The sequence below is a fragment of the Oryx dammah genome, unplaced genomic scaffold (assembly GCF_014754425.2).
Source record: "Oryx dammah isolate SB20612 unplaced genomic scaffold, SCBI_Odam_1.1 HiC_scaffold_17, whole genome shotgun sequence".
NCBI classification, from domain to species: domain Eukaryota; kingdom Metazoa; phylum Chordata; class Mammalia; order Artiodactyla; family Bovidae; genus Oryx; species Oryx dammah.
Window position 1 is genome coordinate 75,715,890 of NW_024070201.1, and position 15,180 is coordinate 75,731,069.

Genomic DNA, 15,180 nt, shown 5'->3' on the forward strand with positions numbered 1-15,180 from the left:
TTCATCACAGCACAGTTTATAATAGCCAGGACATGGAAGCAACCTAGATGTCCATCATCAGACGAATGGATAAGAAAGCTGTGGTACATATACACAATGGAGTATTACTCAGCCATTAAAGAGAATACATTTGAATCAGTTCTAATGAGGTGGATGAAGCTGGAGCCAATTATACAGAGTGAAGTAAACCAGAAAGAAAAACACCAATACAGTATACTAATGCATATATATGGAATTTAGAAAGATGGTAACGATAACCCTGTATGTGAGACAGACAAGGAGACACAGATGTATAGAACATTTTTTTGGACTCTGAGGGAGAGGAAGAGGGTGGGATGATTTGGGAGAATGGCATTGAAACATGTATAATATCATATATGAGATGAGTCACCAGCCCAGGTTCAATGCATGATACAGGATGCTTGGGGCTGGTGCACTGGGACGACCCAGAGGGATGGTACGGGAAGGGAGGAGGGAGGAGGGTTCAGGATGGGGAACAAGTGTATACCTGTGGTGGATACATGTTGATGTATGGCAAAACCAATACAATATTGTGAAGTAATTAGCCTCCCATTAAAATAAATAAATTTATTTAAAAATTAAGTTTATATTAAAAATAAAATAAAACATTTTGGAAAAAAACAAAAAGAAACAAAAAAATAAACACTTAATTTTATTTTTAGTATAATTTTATTTATTTAAAGGGGACGACAGAGAATGAGATGCCTGGATGGCATCACCGACTCGATGGACATGAGTTTGAGTAAACTCCAGGAGTTGGTGATGGACAGGGAGTCCTGGTGTGCTGCAATCAATTCATGGGGTTGCAAAGAGTTGGACACTACTGAGTGACTGAACTGACTGAACTGAACCAAATTTTCAGGTGATTAAATCTAGTATTGAATAAAAGGAAAGATATTCTTTCCATGGCGGGGGAGAATATATTAATAAGTCTAGTAGATCAAAATGAGTGCATCTATATTTTATCTCATTGGCAGCAGCCTCATAACGATTCTAAAGCTACTTTTTTTGCATGTTATACCTTTCTGATATTAATTATGTGATCTGCTCTAGTAATATCTTCACATATTTTTCATTGTTGTTTAGTTCCTAGGTCATGTCCAATTCTTTTACCACCCCGTGGACTGTAGCTTGCCAGGCTTCTCTGTCCGTGAGATTTCCCAGGCAAGGATGCTGGGATGGTTTGCTATTTCCTTCTCCAGGGGATCTTCACAACCCAGGGCTCAAACCTGCATCTTATGCATTGGCAAGTGAATTCTTCACCACTGAGCCATCAGGAAAGCCCCTATAGATGTTCCTTAAAACCTTTGTGGAAAATCCCAGTGAATTAATTAAACAAGAATCAGCCTTGGACACATTCCAAGATTTAGTGATAATTGCAGCCGCAAGGGATGAAATAGCCCACGATCTCCACCCCTAATAGAAAGAAGATGCTATTCGTTTAGTACCTGGCATAACAATTTCAGGAGGTCCATTCTTAGACTTATAGCATGATTTAAAAAGTATCATGGGAGTGTCTTTCAAAATTTCAGTCAACGAGTCTGGTCATGTTAATATGACAGAGTGAAAAGAACTAACAGTCAAATGCTATTTTTCTTTTTGAAGTTAGTAGGAAAGAAGTTACTTGTGAAAAATGTCCCTGCCAAATAACTAGCTAATTTCTTCTATGTATATGTAGGATTTGCTTGTCATTTTGATATATTTCCTAATGCAACAAACTTGTTTATCAGTGTGCACACCATGGTATTCCTTTCAAATAATCTACACTGCACATAAAAATGATCTGAATAATCAAAAGACTCCATGAAGCAAATGGACAGACAGTCAAATAAACTATATGCTCAAGTAATAAGGTAGCCTTTTGCCCTCTGTTGTCATACTGGATGAAAAATAATCCCAAGTGTTTATGAGTAACTTCAAGTTATTCTTCAGGTTCTGAATAAGCATCCAGAAGGTAAGACTGACATTAAATACTGGGAACCAGGCTCATAGTTGTGAGACTTTCTTTGTTATATAAGAGAGTAAATTACTTATAGTAAATCAAACTTAGATTCAATTCTAGGTATATGACTTAAAAATGTGTACTTGAGAAAATGAATTAGATATTCTGAGCCTTAATGTCTTCACGTCTGAAACAAGAATTACAGCTCTTGCTACTGTAAATATTAAGTGAGTTGCATTAAACTATGAGTATGTGATTGGAATATACTGTAGGAGTTTGGAGAAGTAGAGTGATGTTATCAGAATAAAATTAAAAGGGACAGTTTGGGCTGCTTCAGGAGAACTGGCTTTTGAGGCCAATATAAATGTGGAGAGACTTAGTAGGAGGCTATTATGGTGGACCTAGAAGAAATTAAGTAGGGAATGATCAAATCTATGATATATTTTGAAAGTAGAGTTAGTAGGATTTATTTAAATTTTATGAGAGTAATGAATGAGTAAAGAACACTAAAATTTTGTCTCTGGACAATAACATGGAAAATTATAGTATTTAATGAGATAAATAAGGAATGCCTCTTTAAATTTTTTTAGAAAATGTTCATGTTTATTGTGGAAAATTCAGAAGTTAGTTTTACAAATAGTAAATTGCTATTCAATTTGATATCAAAATTAGAGATGTTACAAAAAAACGTTTGAAATTTAGGGGTTGGAGATGCAAAATTAGACTGCTGCAGTCTAACTTATTGGTCAGAAAAGGGAAATATGCACCTAGAGACCTAAGAAGTGTCAGTGAGGTTAGAGACAATTCAGGACAAGGATCTTCTACTCACACATTCATCTACCCATTGATTACATGTATTACCTTAAGTGTGTCTCATATATTATACTTTGTGTCTATAAATGCTATACATTTTCATGGCTTTCTCTTCCTATTTCTTTATACTTTCAATTATTTTATACACTCAGCTCAAGTACTGCTTCCTCTTGAAAGTCTTCTGTGATACTCATTTGATATATTTCTATATTATGACTCTTCAGCACTGTGTGAATTTAATGGAACTTAATACATGTGTCGGGAATTGCTTACTTTTTCATTCTGTGTCATATCACTGAGGTTAAAACAAATAAAAAACTGTGCCTTATTCAATTAATCAAAATGTCTATGACACATTAGATACAAATGGATGTTCTATACACGTTCTTCCAATGAATGAATAAAAAATTATTTTTAAACATTTGAGCACCTTTTCCCCATTAAGTGTTCCCCCGCCTTGTTTTTCTTAGGTAAACTGCTTTAATATGTGAAGTCAGCTCCTGTCTAGTTTAGATGGAATCAGGAAATAATGTAACCTACTTTGTCCTTCTGGGCCTTACACAGAATCCAAACGCACGGAATGTCCTTTCTGTTTTGTTCCTGTTCATCTACCTTTTGACTCTGGTGGGCAACCTTCTTATTATAGTGACTATAGCTGTCAGTGAGACCCTGAACTCACCGATGTACTTTTTTCTTGCTAGCTTATCATGTATGGATGTCACTTACTCCACTTCTGTTACTCCCAGATTGATTTCAGAGTTGTTATTTGGGGAAAAAACCATATCCTTTGAATCTTGCATGACCCAGCTGTTTGCAGAGCACCTTTTTGCTGGATCAGGGGTCTTCCTTCTGCTGGTGATGGCCTATGACCGCTATGTGGCCATCTGTAAGCCCTTGCATTACTTGGTTGTCATGAGGCAGAGGGTGTGTGTTGTACTGCTGGTGGTGTCCTGGGTTGGAGGTTTTCTTCACTCAGTAATTCAACTTAGCACTATTTATGGGCTCCCATTCTGTGGCCCCAATGTCATTGATCACTATACGTGTGACATGTATGCCTTATTGGAACTTGTCTGTACTGACACCTATGTCATTGGCATCTTAGTTGTGGCCAATGGAGGACTGATCTGCACTATAGTGTTTCTGCTCTTGCTCGTCTCCTATGGAGTCATCCTGCACTCTCTGAAGAACCTGAGTGAGGAAGGGAGGTGGAAAGCCCTCCAGACCTGTGGTTCCCACATCACTGTGGTTGTCTGCTTCTTTGTTCCCTGTATTTTCATGTATGTAAGACCTGCTACGACATTCCCTGTTGACAAATTATTGAGCGTGATTTTCACAGTCATAACCCCCATGCTGAACCCGCTAACCTACAGTCTAAGAAATTCTGAGTTGACTAATGCTGTGAAGAAGCTCTGGAGAAGGAACATCATCAGTTCAGTTCAGTCGCTCAGTCGTGTCCGACTCTTTGCGACCCCATGAATTGCAGCACACCAGGCCTCCCTGTCCATCATCATCTTCCGGAGTTCACTCAGACTCACGTTCATCGAGTCAGTGATGCCATCCAGCCATCTCATCCTCTGTCGTCCCCTTCTCCTCCTGCCCCCAACGCCTCCCAGCATCAGAGTCTTTTCCAATGAGACAACTCTTCGCATGAGGTGGCCAAAGTACTGGAGTTTCAGCTTTAGCATCATTCCTTCCAAAGAAATTCCAGGGCTGATCTTCAGAATGGACTGGTTGGATCTCCTTGCAGTCCAAGGGACTCTCAAGAGTCTTCTCCAACACCACAGTTCAAACGCATCAATTCTTCGGCGCTCAGCCTTCTTCACAGTCCAACTCTCACATCCATACGTGACCACTGGAAAAACTGTAGCCTTGACTAGGCGGACCTTAGTCGGCAAAGTAATGTCTCTGCTTTTGAATATACTATCTAGGTTGATCATAGCTTTCCTTCCAAGGAGTAAGCGTCTTTTAATTTCATATCTCATATTAAATAAGTGCATCATCTACCATGAAGGGAGTCATTTGACAGCAGGTTCCATATCCTTAGAATACAGAAGTCATTTTAAAATTTGATTCTGATTTAAAATTTTTTCTTTAAAAAGAAAAAATTCTCTGTCTTCAAAGAGTTTATGATCATTGCAATTAAAGATTACAATTATACAGCTGTGCTATTAATAACAGTTTCCTCCATACTAGAATGTAAGGTCCATAATTACTTCTTTATCACTGTACCTAGAAATGTGTAATGCCTATATGGTAAGGACTTAGTAATAAATAATGATTAAGTGGGAAAAGCATTATATAGTAACACTGATTTTTAATCAATTTATGCATTTAGCTTTTTTACTTTTTTTTCAGAGACAAGATAATTTTTATTTAGTTTCTTGTAATTTATATAAACTTTTTAATTTTTACAATGTAAAATATTTAATTGTATATAAGTCCATTTGTTAGTATATTTCAGTTGCATTATACACACACATTTTACTTTAATACTGTTAGTGTTCAAAGGAAAATTGAAGTAAAATAGATAATAATAAACAACATAAATAAAACCAAATAATATGGGGTGAAGTGTCAAACAAATTTCTCCCTTTCTCTCAATATTTTCCAATCTTCACTCTAAGAGGAAGAATCCAATTTTATTTCTTAATTTTCATCTAATAAAAATCTTTGCAAATGCCAGTGTATTTGCCATATATATATTTGCTTTTTCTATATATATAATCACACTTGCTTTTACTATGCCACATCTTAAAGATATTTCAATGCCAGCTCAAACATATCCCTTAACTTTTCTCATGTTTCACAATACTTCTTATAAATTTATATTAAAATTCATATGCCCATTCCTTTTCATGTGCTTTTAAACTTTTTTATGATAAGCAGCTTTCAAATAAATATATGTTTTTGAATATGTGCAAATATGATTACCTAGGCATAAAATTGTTGATTTGATATTTGAATCAATGATCAGGTAACATACACATTTAAAATGTTGATATGATAGTTATTGACAAACTTTTTCTGGAGGTTGTATAATAACTACAGTGATGTCCACAGTGAGTGAGAATTCATTTGTCCATACTTTCAAGACCAGTACCTGATAAATATTTATAACAACTGATTAAAGTTATTTTTATACTTTGCTACTCTTTTTATATAATTTAGCTGGGCATCAGTCAATACATTTAACTTGAGTTGTATTTATATTTTGGTAGATATTTTATATGTATGTCTTTATTGCATTCAATTTTTGATTTTTATGAGATTATATATTAAAGAAATGATCTCTTTTACATTGTATATATATTTTCTGGTTATATGTTCTTAAATTTTTATCCTATGTAGAGTACTTTTTGCAGTAATATTTTTATACTTTGTACTCGGGTTTTTTGTATATTGCTTATGAAGAATTTTCTCATTTCACTTGTGATAATTCTTCAATTCTTTTTTAGTATTTCATTTTTAAAACATTTTTGATATCATATGGAAACTTTTGATTTTCTTGAATTAATTTTGCTATTGGAGATAAATATGGATTGAATTTTTCATTGTTTCTCCAAATTTTAGGTTTCTTTTAAATGGTCATGTAAATATACTTTTGCCATTGATTTAAAATCCTGACTATTGTATCCTGAAGTCCATGTATTTGGATCTAATTCAAGACTCTATTCTTTTTTTTTCCCCCAGTCTAGGTTTGATGCAGGATACAGGATGCTTGGGGCTGGTGCACTGGGATGACTATTCTTTTTCAAGGGCCTCTTTAGTCATGTGGAGATTGGCACATAATATAATTGCTATGATATATAACACATTTTGATAAGTAAAGAGGCTAGCAGTCCCTCATTACTATTCTTTTTCAGAGGTATGCCTAAGCTTGTATATCTCTATTCCAATTTATTACAAATAAAATAATAAATTGAATATAAATAAGATAAACAATATAGTTTAAAATGCTGCTGCTGCTAAGTCGCTTCATTCAGTTCTGTTCAGTTCAGTTCAGTCATTCAGTCATGTCAGACTCTTTGCAACCCCATGAATTGCAGCATGCCAGGCCTTCCTGTCCATCACCAACTCCTGGAGTTCACTCAGATTCACGTCCATCGAGTCAGTGATGCCATCCAGCCATCTCATCCTCTGTCATCCCCTTCTCCTCCTGCCCCCAACCCCTCCCAGCATCAGAGTCTTATCCAAGGAGTCAACTTTTTGCATGAGGTGGCCAAAGTACTGGAGTTTCAGCTTTAGCATCATTCCTTCCAAAGAAATCCCAGGGTTGATCTCCTTCAGAATGGACTGGTTGAATCTCCTTGCAGTCCAAGGGACTCTCAAGAGTTTTCTCCAATACCACAGTTCAAAAGCATCAATTCTTTGGTGCTCAGCCTTCTTCACAGTCCAATTCTCACATCCATACATGACTACTGGAAAAACCATAGCCTTGACTGGACGGATCTTAGTCGGCAAAGTAATGTCTCTGCTTTTGAATATGCTATCTAGGTTGGTCATAACTTTTCTTCCAGAGAGTAAGCGTCTTTTAATTTCATGGCTGCAGTCACCATCTGCAGTGATTTTAGAGCCCCCCAAAATAAAGTCTGACAATGTTTCCACTGTGTCCCCATTATTTCCCATGCAGTGATGGGACCGGATGCCATGATATTCATTTTCTGAATGTTGAGCTTTAAGCCAACTTTTTCACTCTCCTCTTTCACTTTCATCAAGAGGCTTTTTAGTTCCTCTTCACTTTCTGCCATAAGGGTGGTGTCATCTGCATATCTGAGGTTATTGATATTTCTCCTGGCAATCTTGATTCCAGCTTGTGTTTCTTCCAGCCCAGGGTTTCTCATGATGTACTCTACATAGAAGTTAATAAGCAGGGTGACAATATACAGCCTTGACGTACTCCTTTTCCTATTTGGAACCAGTCTGTTGTTCCATGTACAGTTCGAACTGTTGCTTCCCGACCTGCATACAGATTTCTCAAGAGGCAAGTCAGGTGGTCTGGTATTCCCATCTCTTTCAGAATTTCCCCCAGTTCATTGTGATCCACACAGTCAAAGGCTTTGGCATAGTCAATAAAGCATAAATAGATGTTTTTCTGGAACTCTCTTGCTTTTTCCATAATCCAGCGGATGTTGGCAATTTGATCTCTGGTTTCTCTGCCTTTTCTAAAACCAGCTTGAACATCAGGAAGTTCACGGTTCATGTATTGCTGAAGCCTGGCTTGGAGAATTTTGAGTATTACTTTACTAGCGTGTGAGATGAGTGCAATTGTGCAGTAGTTTGAGCATTCTTTGGCATTGCCTTTCTTTGGGATTGGAATGAAAACTGCCCTTTTCCAGTCCTGTGGCCACTGCTGAGTTTTCTAAATTTGCTGGCATATTGAGTGCAGCACTTTCACAGCATCATCTTTCAGGTTTTGAAACAGCTCAACCGGAATCCCATCACCTCCACTAGCTTTGTTCATAGTGATGCTTTCTAAGGCCCACTTGACTTCACATTCCAGGGTGTCTGGCTCTAGATGAGTGATCACACCATTGTGATTATTTGGGTCATGAAGATCTTTTTTGTACAGTTCTTCTGTGTATTTTTGCCACCTGTTGATTACTGGTGATTACAAGTGAAATGACACAAAACACATGAGACATACGAGACACACAAGAGACAGACAGGACACCACTCTGGCCAGAGGATCAACTGGACAAACTAATTGCCGTTTATTATTATAAAGCCCCCTAGGCAGAATTCCAGACTGTATGAATAAGCCTTTTCAGTACAGTGCAGGTGCATACATGTTATCGTACAGCAAGGGGAGTGAAACCTCTTTTTACTGCAGTCTGTCCAGAATCCTCTCTCTTTCTTATCAAAAGAAAGGAAAGCTCCCTCGTTAGCAAGAGACCATTAATCTCCATGCTGTGTCCATCTCCTTGGCAGAACATCTTGTTTGTAAGCAGCACATCTCCACTTTCCCTATTGTGGCTGCATTAATCCTTCATCTCCCCCTTTTTTATTTTATTTAAGCCCTCGAGACATTTGTATTGATGTTCTGTAGAGCAAGGCGTAAAGCTGTAGGCGGCCAACCTCCAGCCTCGCCAGCCCCTCTCACAGCTGTGCCTGTCTTAGGTTGCCCTCCTCTGAGGGTCTTACCCGTCATTGGCTATCCAGCCACCTCTTGGGGGCTAGGCGGAATCACTCTAGATGATGGACATCTAGAACTCTTTTTATTTATATGTCTCGGTTAATATCTTGAAGGGCTCATGTTAAATGGTACAGGTGTTATACAAAACTGAGAAGAATTCCAATCACATTTCAACACACTTCATGTAGATAAAACAGCTAATTGATCTCCAAGCCAGGAAACGGTGCGTTGAAGATTGAGCACGCCGGTAGCAAGTTGTGCATCCAAATCTCGCTGTTGTTGCCATAACAGAGAGTCTTTATGCCAGTCCCAAACAAAATCAGCTGTTTGAGTTCCTTGGTGTAACACAAGACCTGCCACCGCTGCTGTTGCAGTTACTGACGCAACTGCTAGAATCGAAGCAATGACCACACCAAGCATACGTTGAGATCGGTGTAGTGAAGTCTGTACAGCGGTTACTAGATGAGAAACAGCAAAAGAATCTGACCACGGCTGAGTCAGATTTATAGGTAACCATACTTCTGTTTGAGCCTTAACAATTAATAGCGAGAAATTGGAATTATAGGCTCATCTTTCAAATTCTTCCCACCAAGACTGATTTACACATTGAGTTAGATTACAATAGTCACATGACATAGACCCCACAGTATCATTCCAGGTCCGATTCCCATATAACAATGCAAAAGGATATTTTACACATGCCATTGTGGAATAAGATTTATTAACATGTAAATTAACATGGAATGGACCCAAAGAGTCGCCACTGTCCAAAGTATAATTTCCTGACCAGATAGTGAGATTACCAGAAACTGCCCATAGTTTCCAAATATCTCCTTGAATGTGCGGATATCCTTGCAATTGTAATTGAGGAGGGACAAGTGCAAATTGCTGCCATTTAACTGGTTCATTACCATTGCCCATCAAAGTGTTATTTGCATGATGCCACCTAAAAGATTTATTTGACCATTTTTCTAAGAATTGCCCATGATCTGGACTCCAATCTACAATGATAGACCCCGAATAATTCATGACTTTAAAGGGTCGATGACCTCGGCAACATTCCCATTCCAAAGATTCTAGAGAAGGAACAAAAAAGTTAACAGGACATAGCGACATGTGTTTTCCATTATGAATGTCTATTGGTTTTGTCGAGGTGTTAAATCCCCTGGTGGAAACAAGCACAGTAAAAGTAGCAAAAATGGTAATTATTATACTTTACCCCCCATGTATTATAAGAATGATGAGAATGTTCCTTGGTGGACAGACAAAAGGGGTGTCCTCCTATGCACAAAGGAATACCTTCCACTGCAATGGTCAAATTAGTAATATTATATTGTTGTTTATGATGAGATAGTTGTTCTATTCCCCCGCAAGCTGGCAAGGGAAAGAAGGCAGTCTCATTAGTGCATACCTGCACTTCTGGTTCCCCCCCCCCCCCAGGAAACTGCTCTTACTAATGGGGGATTAGGTATATACACCCAATATGTATGATTACTTGCCGATACACTGATTACCTGACAGGTCACCACCGGCATCATGGCAAGCAAAAGATTGGTAGGATTCAGAGGTTGCCCTGCCTTCATTAACGTCTTCTCTGCTTCCTGAGTCAACCTTTTTATTTGACCCCATGTAGGAGGTGTTGCTTCCCTTGTACGGGAAGTAAGACTTCTCTGCATAGTAAGCTCTTCGAATTTTTGAACAAAGGGATCAGCCATCGTTGATTTTGATCAGTCTTGCTGGGGTCCAAAACCTGTAATTATCAACAAAAATGAAAGCATACCCTCGTCCCAAATATATTAATGATGCTGGGATCCAACCTTTCTCTTTATCTTTATACCAAATAGGTGTATTCAAGTTCTTCTTATCCTCTTCTTTCCCCTGAAAATGCAACTCTGCTGCTGATAGATTTCCCTTCCTCCAAACATTCAAAAAATTTAGGGTAAGTAAGGTTTTATTCAAAATGTCTTTAGGTTTCATAAATCTCTCTTGTTCCCCCTTTTTTATTTTTTCAAGATAATCATGCAAGGTACAATTAGCTCTTTCAATGATAGCTTGCCCTTGACTATTATAAGGAATACCAAAAGTATGAGTTATATGGTATTGAGATAAAAAGTGAGCTAATTTTGTGGATTGGTAAGCAGGTGCATTATCAGTTTTCAATTCAGTTGGTAATCCCATAACTGCAAAACAAGATAACAAATGAGTAATAACAGTGTCAGCCTTTTCAGAATGTGATGCAGTGGCCCATTGAAAATGTGTGCAATCATCTATAGTATGATGCACACATTTTTGTTGTTTGAAGGAAGAAATGTAAATTACATCCATTTGCCATATCTGATTTGCTTGTAGTCTTCTTATGTTGACACCTGGTGGGGTAAATGGCAAAGCAAAGGGTGCACATATGGAACAAGAACGAACAATATTTTGAGCTTGTTTTTGAGTAATAGCATGAGATTTTTGTAATCCTTTGGAGCTGGTATGTTGTAAGAGATGTTCTTGTTTTGCTGCTTCTGTAGGATAAAGTAAGGCATCAATTGTAGCATTTCTGAATGATAAGGGTCCAGGAAGGGCAGAATGTGTATGGATGTGAGTAAAGAAAATTAACTCTGAATGCTGCAAGAGCAATTGTTGTACTTGGTAAAACAATTTATCAATAGCTGTTTTAAGGGTCAGTGGAAGGGAGATATGGGGAAGCTGTAGGCAAGAGAGGACAGCATATCGAGAATCTGAAACAATGTTAATAGGAAGTTGGGGAAAATCTTGCAAAACTAAATAGATAGCCCACAATTCAGCAGGCTGTACAGAAGAAAATGAGTGGGGGAGAACCTTGGAATTTTCCAGGGTCCAATATCCAGCAGTATTTTTATTTGCATCTGTAAAAATAGTGGGTCCCTTAACTGGAACATCTGAAATTGGGGAATGAGATATCATAGTGTTAGTCCGGAGAAAATCAATCAATTTAGATGATAGATAATGATGAGAAAATGAACCAGGATATGAGGCAAGAGAAATTTGCCAGTTTTCATTAAATTGTAAACATTGAGATATTTGAGCAGTTGTTAACTGAGTACCAATCTGGTGTGGTTCACATCCTGACAATTGTAAAATATGATGGAGAACTTTCTGTATAAGGAAGGCTAATTTATCCATATATACAGTCAATTTTTTGGAAAAACTGTTAGGTAAGAAAACCCATTCTATTAATCCTTTTTCTTGAGCAATTACACCAGATGGGGAATAAGGGGTATGAAATATGATAAAAGAAATAGGTTGAGATGCATGTAAGTAATTCAAAAAGCCGTCATTTAGTCTTTGCTCAACAAATTGAAGTTCCTGTAAAGCCAATGGGTTTAAGGTCCGGGGGCTATCCAGAGCTGTATCTCCTTCTAAAGTAGAAAACAAATGTCATAATTGATAAGTAGGAATTCCAAGTACCAGGCGTAGCCAATTAATATCTCCCAATAACTTTTGAAAATCATTTAAGGTTTTGAGATGGTCTCTTCTAATTTGCAACTTTTGGGGCCTAATTCTATGTTGTTCCAATATTGTGCCTAAATATGAAATAGGAAAGTCCTTTTGAATTTTTTCCGGGGCTATTTGCAAGTTGTATAGTCTCAAAGCCTCTTGTACTTTTAAAAAGAATTCATCACGTTCAGCAATACTAGGAGCTGCTAATAGGAGATCACCCATATAATAATATAGAATATAATTGGGGTATTCTCGATGGAGGGATTGTAAAGAGCGAGCTATGAATTCTTGGCATAAGGTAGGACTATTTATCATTCCTTGTGGTAAGACTGTCCATTGATAACGTTTAACAGGCTGAGCATGATTAAGAACAGGAATTGTAAAAGCAAATTTATCTCTATCTTGCAATGGTAGGGGAATGGTAAAAAAACAAAAAACAAATAGTCTTTAAGATCTAACACCATTAAGGACCAATTCTGAGGAATAAGCTGGAGAGGGGAGTCCCAATTGCAATGCTCCCATAGGTTCAATACATTTATTAACTTCTCGTAAATCAGTTAACATTCTCCATTTTCCAGATTTCTTTTTTATAACAAAAACAGGAGAATTCCAGGGGGAGGTAGAGGGCTCTATATGACCAAGTTGGAGTTGTTCTTGTACTAATTATTCTAATGCCTCGAGCTTCATTTGTGGTAATGGCCACTGCTCAACCCATTTTGGAATATTAGTTAACCATTTTAATGGGAGTGCTCAAGGAATTTGAGCAGTGGCTACTAGTTTTCTGATGGAATGGTTACAGAAGCCCCCAAAGGAGAGAGAAGATCTCTTCCCCATATATTAATAGGTATGTTTACAATATAAAAGGTAACAAACACTGATCTTCCATTATGGAATTGGCATTGCAAGGGATGGGTACTCTTCCAGACATCTGCAATGGAGCCCAATCCCATCAGCATTAAAGGGCTTTTTTCTTTTTCCCAATCTTGGGGCCATTGTTGAGAAGAAATGACTGAAACATCCGCCCCTGTGTTTATTAGTCCCTCAAAGTTGTTTCCTTGTATAATCAAGGAGAGAACAGGGCGAGAATCTTTGATAAGCATTTCCCAAAATATATGTCACCCAGTACTTCCAAATCCTCCTGTTCGTTCATTAGGAAGAGCCAAAAAGGGGTGATAAGGGAGGAGAAATATTTGAGCAATACGTTCCCCAGCTAACAGTGAAAGTGGGGTAGAAGTAGAGACCATAATTAAAATTTCCCCAACATAGAGTCTTTACCCCAGGAATTATGGTTAAACCTCTCAAAGCCGTGCTGCTACGGCCTAATATCAAGCCAAAAGTGCCTTTTGGCAGTGGTCCAAATACATTTGTTTTTAATTGGTAAATGCCTCCCCCTGGTGACAAAAGAACATTATCAGCTAGTGGCAAATCAGCAGCAGCACTCCCTGAAGTAGCAGACTGCAAGTCTGAAATCATCATCTGAGGTCCTTTTAACGGGGGGGATTGGCTCGTAACGGTTGCTGGGAAGGAACAGGGTTGGGGCAGGTGGGATGGGAGGAGAGCAAGGAGGAGAAGTCCTCGGTATTGTCCCTGGGCCCCAAGGACTTAGGCCCGCAGGATAGTTTCCCGGTGTTGAGTTGCCCATTTTGTCTGTTTTAGATCTGCATTCATTAGTCCAATGAAACCCCTTCCCGAACCGACGGCAAAGTCCAGGAGGAGTCTTATTCTTCCCAGCAAGAGATCTGTCTTTAGGAATTGCACCTTGATCCGCTTTTAATTTTTGACACTCTCTTTTCATATGACCAGGTTTTTCACAATGAAAGCAGTTACCTCCCTTTGGTGGCCTCATAACTTTGGCCAAGGCTGTAGCAAAGACATTAGCCTGATGTTCAGTCCCTCCTATTCCTGAGCAGGCTCTGATATATTCAGCTATAGATGCACCCTGTCCCTTTAAAGGTCCCAGTATACGCTTGCATTCAGGATTTGCATTTTCAAATGCTAAAGTTTGTAATAATATCTCTGAAATTTTATCTTCCCCCTAATTTGCCTTTCCCCAATGAGTCCAGCATAGCCAAAATAAAGGGAGATTGAGGACCGTATTGTGCTACTGCAGCTTTAAGATCTTTAAAAAATTTATATTCCAAAGGAGCATATTGAACATTTATCACATTGCCATCCTGCTGTCTCTGGATGGGAAACAATTGTGGAGGATCGATAAACCCACCAGGGGGAGCAGGCAAGTCATCATCATGAAGCATAGACAAAGGAAAGGAGAACCGACAATGTTCCCTGCCCACATCGGCCGAGTAACCGCAGTGGGAAAAGAGAAGCACAAGCAGGAGCAGAAGGAGTAGATTTCTTCTCCTCCCTACGGGACTTCCACCACTCCTGGAATAGATGGGTCATTTCTTTAATCTCTTTGCCCTCCTCTGACGAAACTGAAGAAGCCTCCGAATCAGATTCTGAACGATCAAATGTTTCACCATTTACAGGAGGAGGCTCATCTGTATCCTTGCCTTCAGGCGATGCAGAAGCCCCACCAACGTCTGACATATCCTCATAAATTATTTTTCCCCTTCTTGAAGCATTAGATTTAGTTTCATTATCAGTAGAGAGCAAGGTCAAAGCCTGTGTTATAGCACTACACAAAGTCCAAAACTTCAAAGGGATCACATTACCCTTCTGCTGTTGCTTTCTCAATTCCTTTTGAATTATTTTCCATTCCTTCAAGGTTAACTGTAACTTAGTTTGATATTGAAACCAATGATATTATTGCTCCACCAAGTGAAAGAGCTCACTCAACCGA

General features: G+C 38.3%; 1 protein-coding gene across 1 annotated transcript; it reads left to right on the top strand.

Moving 5' to 3' along the window:
* Positions 1 to 3,289: 3,289 nt before the first annotated feature.
* Positions 3,290 to 9,034, top strand: LOC120875973 (olfactory receptor 4A47-like). Its single transcript, XM_040257708.1, has 2 exons — positions 3,290 to 4,210; positions 9,023 to 9,034. Exons 1-2 carry the CDS (start codon positions 3,290 to 3,292, stop codon positions 9,032 to 9,034), a joined length of 933 nt encoding a protein of 310 aa, XP_040113642.1.
* Positions 9,035 to 15,180: the final 6,146 nt, after the last annotated feature.

What these genes read in the sequence shown, in the direction of transcription:
- LOC120875973 (XM_040257708.1), top strand. Translation starts at nt 3,290, where the DNA reads ATGGAATCAGGAAATAATGTAACCTACTTTGTCCTTCTGGGCCTTACA.